Below are 16,537 nucleotides of genomic sequence, written 5' to 3' on the forward strand. Positions count from 1 at the left end.
ATAGAGGTTTGCTGGCAGGGAGGAAAACACTGGGGCACCCAGTGGTGTGGGTATGGATTGAGTGGGCGACGACAGCCGAGACAGAAGAGGTCGCCCTGAGACCACCTCTGCCATGCTGCATCCTTGAGAACTGTTGTTGGGGACCCAGGAATGTAAGCTGTACCTTGGCTGGTGTGGAAACCACTTTGGCCAGCACCAGCAAGGGTTTTGCCCCATATGAGTAAGCCCACGCAGCTGTACCCTGCAGAAAGTACTGAACAGGTTGGGTCTGGGGTTCTGTCAGCTGTGGGGCCAGGAGGTGGGTGAGAATATGTGACTGCCACCCACACAGGAACTCTGTTGGGCTATGGTCATGGGAAGGGTGGACTGGTAGGTGCCGAGAAACAGTGTGAGCGCAGCCATGGTGGTGAAAGTACCCACAGCTTTCAACATTTGTTGCTTAAACGTATGCAACTTATACTCTGATTTACCACTGGAGGTTTTGTTTGTTTTGTTTTAGGGTGTAAAAACTTTGAGGGTCATATGTGTCTATGTCATAACTGTAGAAAACAAAGACAAAGAAAGGAGTTAAAAGCGAGTACACGTTAAGCTCAATCGACAGCAGGAAAGACAGCTAAAAACAAGTACTTGGAGACTGATCCATAAAATATGCCACAGAGAAATATAGGTCCTGAGCTAAAGATTAGATGTCCTTCGCCATATTGTGACAGATAAAAAGTTCAACAAGAGCGACAGCCTGTGCTTCGTTCACTAAAATGGCTGATAACTCAGGCTGTAAACATAAATTGGAAGTAAGCAGTAAAAAAAAGGGCATTCCTCCAGGAAATGGCAAACTGACAAAGATTGAGGGCAATGAGCACCAAGTGGAGGGGGAACAAAACTTAACAAATGGCGATGGCTAAAAAGATAGTGCCCAATACACACCACTGGAGGTGCAGAACTGTTCAAAAGCCACCACTGTGAATTGGTGTGTATTATCCAACATGATGGTGCAATGAGGCCCTAAGATGGCAAGAATCTGGATGAGAGCAGTAAGAGTGGCGTCAGTGGTGGCAGACGCCATACTGACCACATATGGGTAGCTACAATAAGTGACCACGACAATGAGCCACATACATTCCACAACAGGGCCAGCAAAGCCCAGATGAATGAAATTCCAGAGTCAACAAGGGTGGGTCAGGGGGCAAAAGACTAAGTTGGAGTTGCCTAGTGCCAGACACAAGCAGAACAGTTGCACATCATGGTCTTCATATTTCTGTTCAGTCCCAGTCAGTAGGCATGGTGTCTTATGGGGGGTTTTCTTTCACAACATACCCCAAGTCTCACAATGGGGGATGTCAGAACATGGGGGCACAGGTTAGGTGAGTGATGACATGGTGAGTATCTCCCCTCGGCATCAAGCAGGAGAACATCAGAGATGACAAACAAACTGTGGCAGAGGTGGCCTAGGCTTGGAGCTCAGAATCGGCAGGCAGACATTGAAAAAGAAGTGGCTCCCACTTGTAGAACATAGTGCTTGACATGTTGCAAGATGGGGCATGGTGCAAGTCTGCAGCGGTGTGAATAATCATAATGAGAAATCCCTCAACGAATGCTGTCATTACTTGTCGATGTGAAAACTGGAGATTTCCTGTCAGTCATATGCCGGATCGGGCCCTCAGGACAGATGAGAAAGGGAAAGGGAATTCACTATTGTGTGTTGTGCCGTTGGCTTGTATTTAATAGTATAAATGTAAGAGCTGAGGGAGAGTGCCCTCTGTTGGAGGTGGTGTGCAGTCCACTCCAGAAGCTGAGAGAGGGTCCAGAGAGAGCCACTATTGGCTTGTGGTTCATAATGAGGATAAACTTGGTACAAAGAGATAAATGTACAACTTCTTAATGGTAAAGATGATCACCAGAGCCTCTTTCTCAATCTGTTAGTAGTTCTTTTGAGCTGCTGTCAGTGTTTCTTGACGCACAGGCTGCCCCATACAGTCATCTTTCCTATGCGCCAGTACAGCGCCACTTGTTCCTGAAAAATTTGACATTTGTGTATGCAGCACTTGAGCCGTGCACCAAGCACCATGTTAAAGAGGGTATGAAAGTTGTGCAGGTGGTGTTGACACAGTCAAGTCATCTAGATTGTTAGTATGTGCAGGAATGAACACGGGTTAACTGTCCCAGTTCTTTCTAGAAAATCGCTGGAGTGGAAGAGATCCAAAAGGGCAAGAGCAAAAGCGTAAGCAAAAGAGAGAGTTGATGAGCATGATGCATTGTGATTCCTCATCCAGGGGGATCTGCAAATGTGTGTCAGCAAGGTCTACCTTAAAGAAATATTAATGTTCAGCACTCTTCGTGAGGAGGTCCCCCGGATGCAAGATGGGATAGGTTTCCACTTATGCCTGGGCACTGATCATCAGTTGAAAATCTTATCATGGCCATAGAGAGCCACTGGGTTTCTGGACCACCACCAGGGGTGTGGCCCAAGTACTAATTTTGACAGGTTCAATTACTGTAGCTGCATGGAGGTGATCGAGTACTTGCTTAACAACTGCCCTTGAAGAGACAGGAAGAGGTCCTGCTCAGCAGAAATGGGGCATAGAATCTGGACCCAAGGAGACCTGGGCCTGGGAATCCATGGCGCACCCTAGGCTGGTTTAAACAGAGGCACGAATGTGTCACAGAGGTCTTCAAGCTCCTGGAATCAAACTGTGTTGAAGCTGACCTGAACCTCACCAGTGATGGAGAAGTCAAATAGTGAGAAGACATAGAGATCAAAAATGTTGCCAGTTGTCTGACTAGTGACAACAAATAGAGATATCAGCTGGACGATCTGTATGTTTGTAACATTGACCATGAATTGATCCTAAAGAGGATTCAAACTGTTACCACAGATGACGAATGTACAGGAAGGTGGGCTCAAGCCTGGGGAACCAAGACATGCATAGGTATGGAAGTTGATCAAAGAAACACTAGTTCCTGTGTCCACACCTGGAAGAGGACATTCTAGGTTGCATTCATGAGGGTGGTAAACAACTTAGACGTGGAAGAATCATCCTGGGAAAGAACTTTCTTAAGTTCATGCACCATCCCATGATGCACAGGTGGCGGTGGTGGTGGTGGTGGTGGTGGTAGGGGCCATCTGACTGTGTCACTGGTTCATGACGAACAGTGTGGAGATGCCTTTCTTTCCCACAATGGGCACAGTGTGCCCAGCAAACCGGACAGTGCGTAGGCAGGTGTGCCATGAAGCAGTCAGGACATCATGGGAGAGACTGCTGCTGACGGCAAAGGTTCAGCCTCCAAGGCGGCGGCTGGACTGCCACTACCTGAGGTCGCGCCATGAGATGTTGTTTGCAGCCTGTGTGATCTCAAAAGAGGGCGTGAGTTCCAAAATATTGTCTAAGGTAGGGTTGTCCAGTTTGAGAGCTGCAGTATGAAGTTCCGAATCGGGAGACAACTGGACCACAACATCTCAGATCAGTGAATCCGCACATGAAGTTTTGCAAGTCAGGCTAGTACAAATGAAATCGCAACATCAACTCAAACCTTGTATATCCATCACCCATGAGCAGTATGACTGACCAGGCTGCTTGGCTATTGATGCAACTCTGTGCGCGATGCGACCACATGGGATCATTGTAAATAGTAACTGGATAGCAATGAAGGCATCTCTCCGAACTTCAGTGCAACTGGATTTGAGAGAGGAACCAACATCTTTAGCAAGAAAAACATCTTCGGGAAGGCCAAAAAAGGAAGAGCAATCTTTGGAGAGTGTCATCTGAAACCTGAAAAGCACTGAACTCGTGCTTCAGACACTGCAAATATGTGCCCCAGTCATCTTTCTTATCATTAAATGACAAAAACTCGGGTGGGTGGCACCCCACCTGGGAAATGACCACAGCCTGGATGGGTTGAGAAACATGAACCTGTAAGCGATCCAACAAATGTTGAAATTTTTGTTGCAACTGCTGTTGCTGCTGGACCTGCATTAACAACTGTTGCTCCCAGAGCAGCTGTTACTGCTTCACGAGTTATATTCAGGCAACCACAGAAAGTCACTATACTTTTACCTCATTGTCAATCATGGTGATGAGAATTGGACAAGTAGGGGAATAACTTCACAACCAGCACTGGCTGACCAGCTGGTCGAGAGCATCAACAATCAGATGCCCAAGAACAATAGGTGGATAACACAAGAGAATGGCAGAAAACTGAGACAGTTTGGCAGAATAAAAAGTCCAAAGGGCAAACCAAGATCAAATAGAGTAGTGACTTCAGAAGCAAGACAATGATGTGTAGTGAGATATATTTGATAAAGCAAAGAAATGACAACTAACAAAGGAATGGCTGCATTGCTGGCTTTGAAGGGAGTCTGCGAGCCCTGAAAGGTCAGCCAGGCAGACATGGCTTATGGTGGTGCTTACATTGGCACCCACAGCGCCCACACTTGCAGCAGTGCCGCCTGGCGGCCATTACCTGCATCCATTCTGCCTGGCAGATCTTCAAACACACCGGGGCAGAATATCAGAGATTTGTGCGTCTGTAAAAAGATCGATACATGTCGCACCTTAGCAACAGATCTTTCTGAGAACCCTAGGAAATTCTGGTCCTACATAAAATTTCCAAGCAGGTTAAAGGCTTTTATTCAGTCACGCATCAATCAGTCTGGCATGGAAATAGAAGACATCAAATGGAAAGCCGAAATTGTAAACCTTGCATTTAAGAAGTCATTCACACAGGACTTCACAAACTGCTTGGCCATTGTATGGGCTCCCGTATGGAAGACTTAGTAACAGGTATCTCTGTCATAGAGAAGCAATTAAAAGAGTTGAAACAAATGTCACCGGGTCTGGATGGAATCACAATTTGGTTGGAATCACAATTTGGTTTTACAGAGCACTCTGTGGCACTGGCCCCTTAGTTTACATTTGTCACAAATCTCTCAATTAGTGGAAAGTCCCAACAGACTGGAAAAGAGCAAGTCGAAAGTGAAATGCATGCTTGTGTGCTTCTTTGATTCAAAGGGAATTGTTCATAAAGAGTGGGTGCCTCCTAGACAAACAGTTAACCAATATTACTACAAAGAAATTTTAGGAAGACTTCGTAAAAGAATTCTTTGTGTCCGTGCCAACATTGCTTATAATTGGATTCTCTATCATGATAATGCGCCATCCCATACTGCTCTGTCAGTACAGCAAAATGTAAATAACTGATAAAGTAATTGATAAGGTGCCTGCGTATATAGTATATAGGAAGAATATAGTCTACGTAGTCTCATACACAACATGTACAAAGAGATGAGAGCTAATAGTACTGCTTTGCATAAGCAACATGCTAATTAAACAGAATTGAAATCTGATCTTCATGCCCGAACTCATGATCTAAGAAATGAATTCAAAGAGTATCTTAATTCCATTCAACTTGTGGTGGAATTGACGAGGCCAGAAGCAGCAAAAAAGTGCCATGAGAATTTTATTATATGTAAGGAAGGACATTAAGAAGACATTGTAATCACTGATAAGGAAATAGATGATTTAATTGTTGACAGTCCAAATTTTATAGTTAACCTAAAGGAGACTGGGTGAGAAGCAGGAAATAGTGTGAAGTTGTCTATACAGAGAAGGTACCTTAAGGTCGATTGTCAGTACCTAAACCTATAGTTAACGTAAGAAATAAGAGTGATACATATGATTTCGACAATAGCAAAACTTTATGGGACTGTGACGCACAGATGTGATGAATGCAGGTCACAGCAATCTAGTGGATGCTGAATATGTCATACTGTGCACAATGTCAGCTATATTATGTATCTTTGATATGTACTTATATTCTTCAATGAGACAACTTGTCTTTGAGTCACTGGGATGCTACAGTAGAAGAGAGAGGGTAAGGATTATTACTGGCATAGATACTTCAGAAAAAAAAAAGGACAAGATTTCTGGAGCACTGTAATAGGTTTTAATTCTTGCAGGAAAAACACATTTTCAAAATCACAAGAGATGAAAATATATTAAAAACACAATGGGATGCATGGTACAATAAATTTAAGTACATCACAGTTAGAGAAAGTTAATAAATCAAATAATGGACTGCAACAATCAGTTGCAACTGCTGCTGTTTCACAGAAATTATTTTTAAAACTATGGAACTTTAAAGAGATTTTTATGCCATGATTGGTCAATTTTGACTTTATCATCACTTTGCAGTGCACTAGAAAGCACTAAAACATAGCCACAACATTATATTACAAAGACAAAGGTGAGTTTTGTGAACTTAGACAATGTTGGTCACGATCTCTACAACACTCTCATGTGATTATTTTTTTTCTTTTTTACTGACATTTAATTTGTATGTTTACATGGATATTATTCAGGACTTAATTACACTCGACATAGGCACGTACATTAAAGTTGGACTGATTGTTTGCATTAGCAATGCTGAACTCTTTCTGTTTGGTCATATAATTGAATTTTAATAGCTGCAGGGAGTAGTGTCAAGGTTTAGCAAGTATGTGTGATGGCCATCAGGGGAAATTCTAGAAGTTTGTCACCCGGTGGGGGGGGGTAATGGAATATTGCTTAACAAAAGGAGAGTTGGGGTCCTCCACCGACAAATTGGTAAAATTTGGTGTTGCTTAAAGTAGTTTTTAGTAACTGTTTTGGAGTTCAGGGTAAAAAATGTGTAACAATAAATAATAAGACGCGCATTTTAAATTAAATGATATTTATTGGTTTAGATAGTAAGCTATTTGCCACTCTTGTTCTTTTGTTAAAATGTGTTTGAAATACACTGCAACCTATATTGCTACATAGTTATTAAAAAAATGATTGAATCTGTTGGAGTAACACATTCGCTGATTTCTGAAGGGGGGGGGGGGGGCTATAGCCCCCCCCCTCTTGCCACCGTCCCTGATGGCCATGTAGGTCACATGTAACATACCATAAGTCAAGTGGTGATGTTGTGAGTGTGACACGTAAGCAACACTACTTGACAGTAAAGAACTGTCTATATAGATGTATGATACTTTTGAATTTATCAAGTTAAATACAAAACAATGAGTGTGACAGTAAATACGGTCTTTTGCATGGAAGTATGACAGACAATTTGATATGTTCTGTAAATTGTCTACAAGGCTGTTTGGAAAATAATTTCATTTCATTGTGTCACCTAATATGGCCAAATGTCTAACTGTATTAAGTTACTTAAAATGTGACAAAAATGATCATCAGCTCAGACTGTACACATTATCATAAAATATTAATGACAACCATCACAGCTGTATTGAAACATGTTTATTGTGTCACAGCTGCGTTTGCTCACTGCAACTGACAGAAGCATTATGAGCAGTAATCGCAGGCAACATGATGTCTGTACATTATACTCAATCTTTTACCAATCAAATGTCAACATAAAGTACCTAAGCATGCAAGCTTTTATTTCTCTCTAACCAAATCTGACCACTTTAAATTATATTGCTTGAAACATATAAAACAGATTCTGTCTTTTATGTGCTAACACAATAGATTACACACTGAGGTGACAGAAGTCATGGGATAGCAATACACACACATACAGATGGCAGTAGTATCATGTACACAACATATACAAGGGCAGTGCATTGGCGGAGCTATCATTTGTACTCAGGGGATTTATGTGAAATGGTTACCGATGTGAATATGGCCACATGATGGGAAGTAAAAGACTTTGAACGCAGAATGCTAGTAGGAGCTAGACGCATAGGGCATTTCATTTTGGAAATTGTTACAGAATTCATATTCCAAGATAAACAGTGTGCTGAGAATACCAAATTTCAGGCATTACCTCTCACCATGGGCAACATAATGGCCGATGGCCTTCACTTAAAGACCGAGAGCAGCAGTTTTTGCACAGAGATGTCAGTGTTAACAGACAAGCAACACTGGGTGAAATAAACACAAAAATCAATTTGGGACGTATGATGAAAGTACCCGTTAGCACAACATGGTGAAATTTGGCGTTAATGGGCTATGGCGGCAGACAACTGACGTGAGTGCCTGTGTGAACAGCACGACCATTGCTTGTGGTGCCTCTCCTGGGCTCGAGACCATATTGGTTGGACCCAAGGTGACTGAAAAACCTGTGACCTGGTCAGAAGAGTACAGATTTCAGTTGATAAGAGCTGATAGTAGGATGCAAGTGTAGATGGACCCCACAAAGCCATGGACCCAAGTTGTCAACCAGGCACTGTAAAAGCTGTTGGTGGGTCCATAAAGGTGTGGACTGTGTTTACAGGGAATGGACTGGGCCCTTGGGCCAACTGAACTAACTGCTGACTGGAAATGGTTATGTTTGGCTACTTGGATACCATTTGCAGCCTCTCATGTACTTCATGTCCCCATATAAACGATGTCGTGTCATTGGGCTAAAATTATTTGCGACTGGTTTGAAGAACATTGTGAACAATTCCGAGTGAATGACCTGGTAACCCAGATCGCCCGACATGAATCCCATTGAACATTTATAAGTCACAATCGAGAGGTCGATCAGTGCACAGCTTCCTGCATCGGCAACACTTCCACAACAATGGACAGCTATAGAGGAAGGGGACTACCAGCGAGTCCATGCTACGTCAAGTTGTTGCACTACACCGGGCAAAAGGAGGCCCAAAAACTATATTAGGAAGTATCCCATGACTTTTGTCTTATCAGTGTAAAGTTGCTATTCATCTGCAAGAAAAAATTCTACAGAGAATTTTGTAACAGTAAAGCACTTACTTCTATTGGCAGAACTTCTGCAAAGAGACAGATAAACCATTTTGTTGTTATCACAGCCCATGGTAAGCCGACATCCTGGACATGTTTGTGTACATCTGGTATTTTTAGCCTAGGAACAAAACCAGCCACCAGAAAATGAAACATCAAATTTAGAGGGCAAATTTAATTTCCGTACACATGATATTGCAACTAATAATGAGTATTTTTTAAGAATTTCAGAATTCAGACCAGAATTTAATTTTAATTTCTGATGATACCTTACAAGTTCTTCCAGTACTGCTATGTCAGTTATCACACCCTCCATAGTCCTCGTGTAATATTTCGGCAGTGTTTTCTCAACAAGTACTTTCAATAACCAGAAAGTTGTTTCCTCATCCTTGGTGACAAGCAAAAGTAAACCTGCAATATAATTCAGACCCTGGAAGGAAAAGCAACTGTAATGTAAAACAAGCAACACAATTATACTGAAAAATCAGACCATCTCTTATCTTTAGGTTTTTGTTGTGCAGCATGAAACAAGAGGAAACATTTCAATGACTTGATATGTGGTAACTCAAAGCTAGATATCATCATGAACAGTCTTCATTTTACTATCTCAATCTTTCCTGAGGCTTTTCACATCTTTGTAGTCCTGTCACATAATGGTTTTAGATCACAGTTATCTTTATGTATAACATTACAACATCAAAAGACAAAACAAAACCTATTTTGACACAGCTATATAAAAAAATTATCGTTTATCAAAAGCATTAATCTGAAGAGCTTTGCACAAATCTTTTTTTTATATCAGCTATGGAAAATCTAGAAATTTGAACAAGATAGCAACATCCTATGGCCATCTCTCAGCAATGAACATGTTTCAAGTGACATCACTGCCCTGAAGGCTGTTTTCAATGAATTTACCATACAGTCAAATATAAGTACGGAGTCCATGGTGCCAATAAGGCAAACAAACAAGTTTCCATGGAGATGAGCTACCTTACTGAAGTATTAACCTTGCAGAACCACTGTATAAAAAGGTCGAAACAATTGTAGGAATATATTGCTTAAGTTCACTAGCATATAGTTTTTGAAAGTATGCTGTAGCAACACACATCTCCTGTACTTATGCCAGTCCAATGTGATATTTACCAGTTAACAAGAAAACACAATAGATCAATAAAACTTCACAAGCAGTGATGCAAATTTTTACCGCAATGTGATCAAACTAAATTTTCGTGGGAAAGTGTAGTATGTAGGGACAGAGAAAGAAGTAATAAATCAGCTTTCATATTAAAAGCATATGCGCAACACATAGTAATATAATTCTCAAAGATTTTCAACCTCTCATTACAAACATATTTTTCCAAACATTTTCAAAACAGCAAAAATCTCAGAACTACTGAATAAAACATTCTCTTGATATACTGGTGGTTTGACTATTAGACAGGGACAAGTAGGGGTCAATAAAACAAGCAAATAATCCTAATGAACACAGGTACAGAAACCAATGTATTATGACTGCATAGATGAACATCTTATAAAAAGATGTCCCTTGAGGATCCAACTGCAGATATGTGTTTGAAGAGGGACAGGTGTTCCACCTGGCCATCATTTGAGTGATGGGAAGCTCCAGCATGTTTCCTCATCGAAGCCCTAATACATTCAAAAATCTTAGGTATGTTCTGAACACAATGAAAACCATCCACAATGTGATCCCAGAGTACAACACTATCAATCTAATGATTCTGGAAACATCACCTAAGCTGTGTCCAAGCCTTGTCTCTGCTGTATGCTTTCTTCAAAGGGGTGCTAGTCCCGCAAGGTATGCAGGAGAACTTCTGTGAAATCTGGAAGGTAGGAGATCAGGTACTCACCCTCAGGAGACACCACCTTAACGAAACATTGTCTATGTTGACATGGCAGTCTGTGTGTTCCAATGAAGTGGAGGGCTAGACCATTTGAGTGACTCTGTAATTGCCGGCAGGATCACCCAAGCCGGGCAGGTCCCCCACAGAGGATACAAACTGCCTCTCACAGTGCCCTGTCTTATATCCTATCTTTTCCTTTTCCTTTATAATTTGTGACAATAGGCACAGTCTAGTAATATGGGCAGCAAATGACCCTTGGTATCAAGGACAGCAGTGATGCACTTAGGCCTTACTGTGGAGGGTGGATGATGATCTGTGACTGACGTGAAGACAAGCAGTGTGACAAAGCACTGAAATAAAACCCGGCCATGAGAAGACAGCCCCAGCAGAACACACTGATGCTGTGGGCTCATAACGTGCACTACCAAAAAATTCAAATCACTGAAACTGAAAGGAAAAATAACAAGATGGATTTTAAATATATGTCCTTTGGAACGAAAAGAAAATCCATACTAGATATTGGGACTAAGTGAAATAAGATGGCCAGAATCCACGGAAGTTTGAACATAAAATGGTGGAGTGCTGATATATGTAGGGCAGACAGGTGAAGATGCAGTGCACAGGAATGGCGTAGGGCTCTTACTCTCTCAAAGCTTCGAGAGGAGTTTATCGTAGTGGAAACCTCTCTCAGAAAAGACAATAACCATAGACTTCAAAACCAGGGAAAATCAGGGAATTTCAAACACATAAAGGAAATTTGAAAAAACACTGGAAAAAATCTCATTTTTGTCTCAGTAAATAAAATAGTTTGTTTACTGAGGTTTCATGCATTGTCGCTGTCTGGATGCAGCTGAGTACGTGCACCGCCTTCCCTACTCCCTCTTTACTACTGCTTCTCCTCTTCCTACCACTCCCCTCAGCTTGCAGCCAGTGTTGCCACCACTTCTTGTCGTTAGCCTTGCAGCTGCCGACGAGAGGCATGAAGAGTGGTTTGTTTGGATCTGGTTCTCAGAGACTGTACACACAGAGGCCTTGGCCAGTGGCCAAGTGTGCACGAGTTGTATCTGAGTGACTGTGTGAATGTATGTGTGCTCGTTTTCTGACAAAAGCTATGGCTGAAAATTCAGTTGTGGGAGGATAATTGTCTTTACTATGTGCCTGCTTGTGGCTCAGCAATCATCTTTACTGTGGGTTGGTACCTACCCTCATTACTATTCCCAGAGCATTTGAATAAGTCATCTGTTGTATGGATTGATCACCACGGTCTCATTTCATCAATGTTGTCTGTGGCTCCTGAATAGCTGGCCATATGAGTGGATTCCTGCGATGGGCCAAAACCACAGGCTGTTTCTGCAGGTATCTGTAATGGATTGGGTCTGCCGATCTGAAGCCTTTTGGATCCCACTAGTGTGCAGGCCCTGCCCGCTGGATCTAGTCTCACCAATATGCCCACAAGCCAGGTCTGTTTGTCTGTGACGTAATGCAGCAGGGCTGCAGTGCTTCTCTGCAGGCCAGAGACCATGGATGATGGATTCCAGGAATTGCAACTGTCTCACAGCAAGTATGTTGTGCAATTCGGAGTTTCATAGGCTTTTCATTTGTTCTAGCACATTTTACCACTTCAAAAGTAGTTTATATGTTAAAGAGTGTGGACGGTAAGAAGAAGAAAACTGTATCAGTTGATGGTGGTTTGTACATTATGTACTCATATATTTCTCAAAAGAAAAATCACACAGTATCTGTAAAATAATAGATATAACACAGAGGGTAATAAGTGAAATAACGAATATAGTAGAACCAACGTGTTATTGGCGGTCGCCTACAGTGTTGGTTTACACAATTCTTCCCTGCCTTATTTCAAGAGGCCTACTTTTTTCTGAGGTTATTTCTGAAATCAGTGAAGGTATTTTAAACTTGTCTTGCGACTCCAAGGAAGTTTTGCGATGCCAAGGAAATGCATATTTATGTCACCAAATGTGTTTTGTTTTATTGAAATAAGATAACATCAGTGATCTTAATGAAACAAATATACCACTTGGCTTGCTTTCTCCATCTAAAAACAGTTCATTACAAAAGATGCTGATGATAGTACTTAAGATTTTTGCCCATATCAGGAAACGTCATCTGCTTGTAAGATTTTTCAGATATGCAGCAGTGAAATTTTCTTGTGTTTGTAAGACGTGTGGTAGTGATAACTTTCAGATTATAGATGATGGTAAGGGATTAGGCTTGGCAGCCAATCTGCATATTGCGCGCAAAAAATGCGATGCTGATAGCACATTCAAAACTTCTAAATGTAAAAACTGGTACTATGAAGCTAATATGAGGTTTACCTATGGATTGAGGTGCACTGGAGTTGGAAGAGAAAGGGGAAATTTATTGTGTGGAATAATGAATATGCCAGAGCCATGTCTGAGATTTACACAAATAAACTGTGTACTGGAAAACATAATTTCTGAAGTGTGTGAGGACAGTATGATAGCAGCTACAGTAGAAGCTATTGCAGACAATGACCTGTCAGATGAGAACGATTCTGATCATGTTAGAACAGATCTTGTTGTGTTATGCGATGTTACATTCGTGAAAAGAGGGCATACATCTTTATATGGTGTGCCAAGTGTAATACGTATTGACACAGGGAAGGTACTAGATGTTCAAGTTACGAGCAAATTCTGCTATAACTGTGCACTTAGTGGAGAATATGAAGAAGATGTAAAGAGCATAACTGCAGCAAAACATTTTCTGGTTCTAGTGGTGGAATGGAAGGAGCTGGTATGCAAATTATTTTTAAGACATCTGTCAAGGAACATGGTGGGAGATATGTGAAATATCTTGGGGATGGTGACTCCAATGCATTCAAGTCTGTGAATGAGAGCAAACCTTATGGAGAACTTTCAATTGAAAAACTTGAATGCATATGTCACATCCAGAAGAGAATGGGCTCAAGATTGATGAAACTTGTCAGTGACGATTGAGGAAACTTGTCAGTGACATGAAAGGCCAAAGGTTGGAAGATGGAAAGTGCATTATTGGACACAGACTCTCAAAGAAGATGACAGACTCTCTTCAAGCATATTATGGCAAGGCAATCTGACAGAACCTATCCAGTGTAAATTACATGAAAAGTGCAGTATGGGCTACATATTTCCACACATTGTCAACATATGAACACCCTGTTCATAATCTGTGCCACATTAGCTGGTGTGAATATCTACAAGCTCAGAGGAATAACAACCCCTACATTCACAAGAAGAGGCTTCCAAATTGTATCCTGGATCTTGTCAAGCCCACTTACAGGGTTCTGGCCGATCCTGCACTTCTTAAATAGTGTGCTCATGGCAAAACCCAAAATCCAAACGAGTCTCTAAATTCACTCATATGGAAACGATGCCCTAAAAATACATTTGCAGTTATTGTATTTAATGATGGGAACATCAGGAGGATGAAAGTATCAGAAAGAATGGGCTTCAAGATAGGTAATTTTACTCGAGACATCCTGAGAAAAATAGATTTACAGCATGTCTCTGCAGCTGAAATGTCACTAGAAGACCTGGTAAAGGAATGAAAACAGACAAGAAACCAGAAGAGGAGCCTTGAAGGGAAAGACTGCCCAGAACACAAACATGGTGCCTTCTGAAGAAGTGACACAAGGAAAAAGGTTAAGTTTCAATTTTAATTGCAGTTCCTGAAAAGTTTGTTTTTTAAAGTTTATATACCTTTTCCTCAGATGCTATGAATGCTAGAATTACGAAATTACACATCTTTCTGTAAACCTAACAAACGTTGTATCAAGAGCAAATCTTGAAATTCTGATTGCAAGATGAGATATGGGCAAAGTGCTTGGAATTTAAATTAATAAATTATGAAAATTCTCCTATTTGACATATTCCAAAAACCTCATGAGAGAAGCTTACAACATATAAAGAGATGAAACAGAGAAATTTTTGTTGAAATCTCTTTAATACTTTCTGAGAAAAAGGAGCATATATTATTTTTTGAAAATAAAACTTCAAATTTCATTTTAAAAAAAGTTGAATATAAATAATCAAAGGATTTTATATGTAAATTTGATACTTTCATGTAAAGTGTGGTACAAAATTTCATTGCCATATCTCCAAAACTGTAGATTTGGTGCATTTTTGAAATAGTGTGTGTTTTTCATCAATGTCCCCCCTTAAGTTCAATAGACACTGCTGCCTCGAGAAACTATTTTACATTGTGTGATACTTATAGAAATCACAATAGTAAGGTATTTACCTGACAGTATCCAACTTCTTTGTTGTCATGTGCATAGGCAACTAATATATTACAGAGCTGCCTCTGATGGTCTGCAGCAGCATTGAAGAATATGTTATCTGGGTATGTCCTGGGCAGATCGGTCTTCACAATGTCAACAATATCTTGATCTATATCACCAGAAAGCAACTGAAGATAATAGTTGGGACCTGAATCGTCTTTCATTTTCTCTGCACCACTTACAGTTAGCCATACCTGAAACAAATACATCCAAAATATCCAGTCTGCCTATTTTCCCATAAATTGTTATGTTAACATATTAACCATGAATTCATTCAGTGTGACACAAAAGGCAGTAGAATGTTTTGAGTGGTTCACAAACGTATATCTTGCAGGTATTTGTTAAAGTAATTGGGAACATTAACCACAGTCAAAAGACTATTCCTGGAAACTATGCGGACGGATGACCATAGAAGTTAAGTCCCATAGTGCTCAGAGCCATCTGAAACTATGCACATCCTCACAGCAGAAACTATAGGCCTGAACATCAAAGTCTAAAATGTTTACTGAAGGCAGTTCATCACTAATACTGCAAGATCTACGCTTGTAACGTTTAGTGCGAGACTCTGCAATACTCTGGAAGTTTGTGCCCTGCTCTCATTTGAGTTGCCTTTTAAAATATCAAACAAACTCTACCGTTTACAGAGCACTGATTCCATTTGATTTTTCTTTGAAACAAGAAAGCTCCGTATATTATGTTTCCGACTCTATAATATAAACTAGGTAGTGTATTGATTACCGTACGATGATATCCAGAGACTACTCTGTGTCTTACCTTGCCTCTATATTCACTTGGAATTCCTTTTCGCACATAGCGTTTAACTGTCAAATTCCTTTTCAACGACCTCCCTTCGCCTACCAGGTCTGCCCATTTCTTTGCCCTCCTTGCCAGGACGACAAGATAATGGGACATAAATTCTTCATAAGTTTCATAATCGAAGTCATCAGGACGCTCAAATCCGTACTCGTCAATTTTACTGAAACAGAAATATATACATAGGACCACAAGTAACAAATTCGCAACATAACTTTACGGGCAATTTTTGCCGGTTACTTGACGCGGCAGGACGTTTTGTAAACCAGTTTCGAGACTCTTATTATGAACCAAACATGAAATAATTTATGTCATGCGTAAGTTTACCTAAAATGAGAGTTTGCCATTACAGGAAGTAGCAGTTCAGAAGCATTGTCAGCGAATTCTCTTCTGGTTTCTTCCGTTACTTATCATAATTAACGAGGTTAAACTTGATATTTTGAAATGAGTACACCAGTTACGAAATACTTGCTACCTGCTGTTCAGTGTATTTACATCTGTGTATCGATTGCTTGGAATCGATAACTGACATAACGATAGTAGACAATCACACAAAGTAGTGCAAACGTGCTAAGCGCACAAAGTCTATACATCGTTATGAGGAATGTTTGATGTTGATTTCAGTTTTATTATGAATAAAGTGTTCTTTTCTATCAGATAGTCAATACAGCATTGTACAGCTAATTTACTCGAAGTGAGAAATGGCTAATTTATCTTGATTAAGTTACAGCTGCAACAAAGATAGCGGACTCGAGGACATTCTTAGATTTTTACACTAAAATTGTTCTGTAAATTCCACTGATATATTTCATAAGATTATTGGCACAAATCTGAAGGATCAA

The 16,537-nt window shown here is 40.6% G+C and overlaps 1 protein-coding gene across 1 annotated transcript in view; it reads right to left on the reverse strand.

Moving 5' to 3' along the window:
• The window catches only part of LOC126237218 (growth hormone-regulated TBC protein 1-A), a 55,577-nt gene extending 39,396 nt beyond the window's left edge, over window positions 1-16,181 (reverse strand). The window contains exons 1-5 of the mRNA XM_049947104.1: window positions 16,023-16,181; window positions 15,657-15,858; window positions 14,843-15,076; window positions 8,993-9,153; window positions 8,736-8,844 (exon numbers count right to left, since the gene is read on the reverse strand). Coding sequence (XP_049803061.1) covers window positions 8,736-8,844; window positions 8,993-9,153; window positions 14,843-15,076; window positions 15,657-15,858; window positions 16,023-16,042 — 726 coding nt within the window. The 5' untranslated portion in view covers window positions 16,043-16,181. The remainder of the gene's footprint in view (window positions 1-8,735; window positions 8,845-8,992; window positions 9,154-14,842; window positions 15,077-15,656; window positions 15,859-16,022) is intronic.
• Window positions 16,182-16,537: the final 356 nt, after the last annotated feature.

This window comes from Schistocerca nitens, chromosome 2 (genome assembly GCF_023898315.1).
Source record: "Schistocerca nitens isolate TAMUIC-IGC-003100 chromosome 2, iqSchNite1.1, whole genome shotgun sequence".
Lineage (NCBI taxonomy): Eukaryota > Metazoa > Arthropoda > Insecta > Orthoptera > Acrididae > Schistocerca > Schistocerca nitens.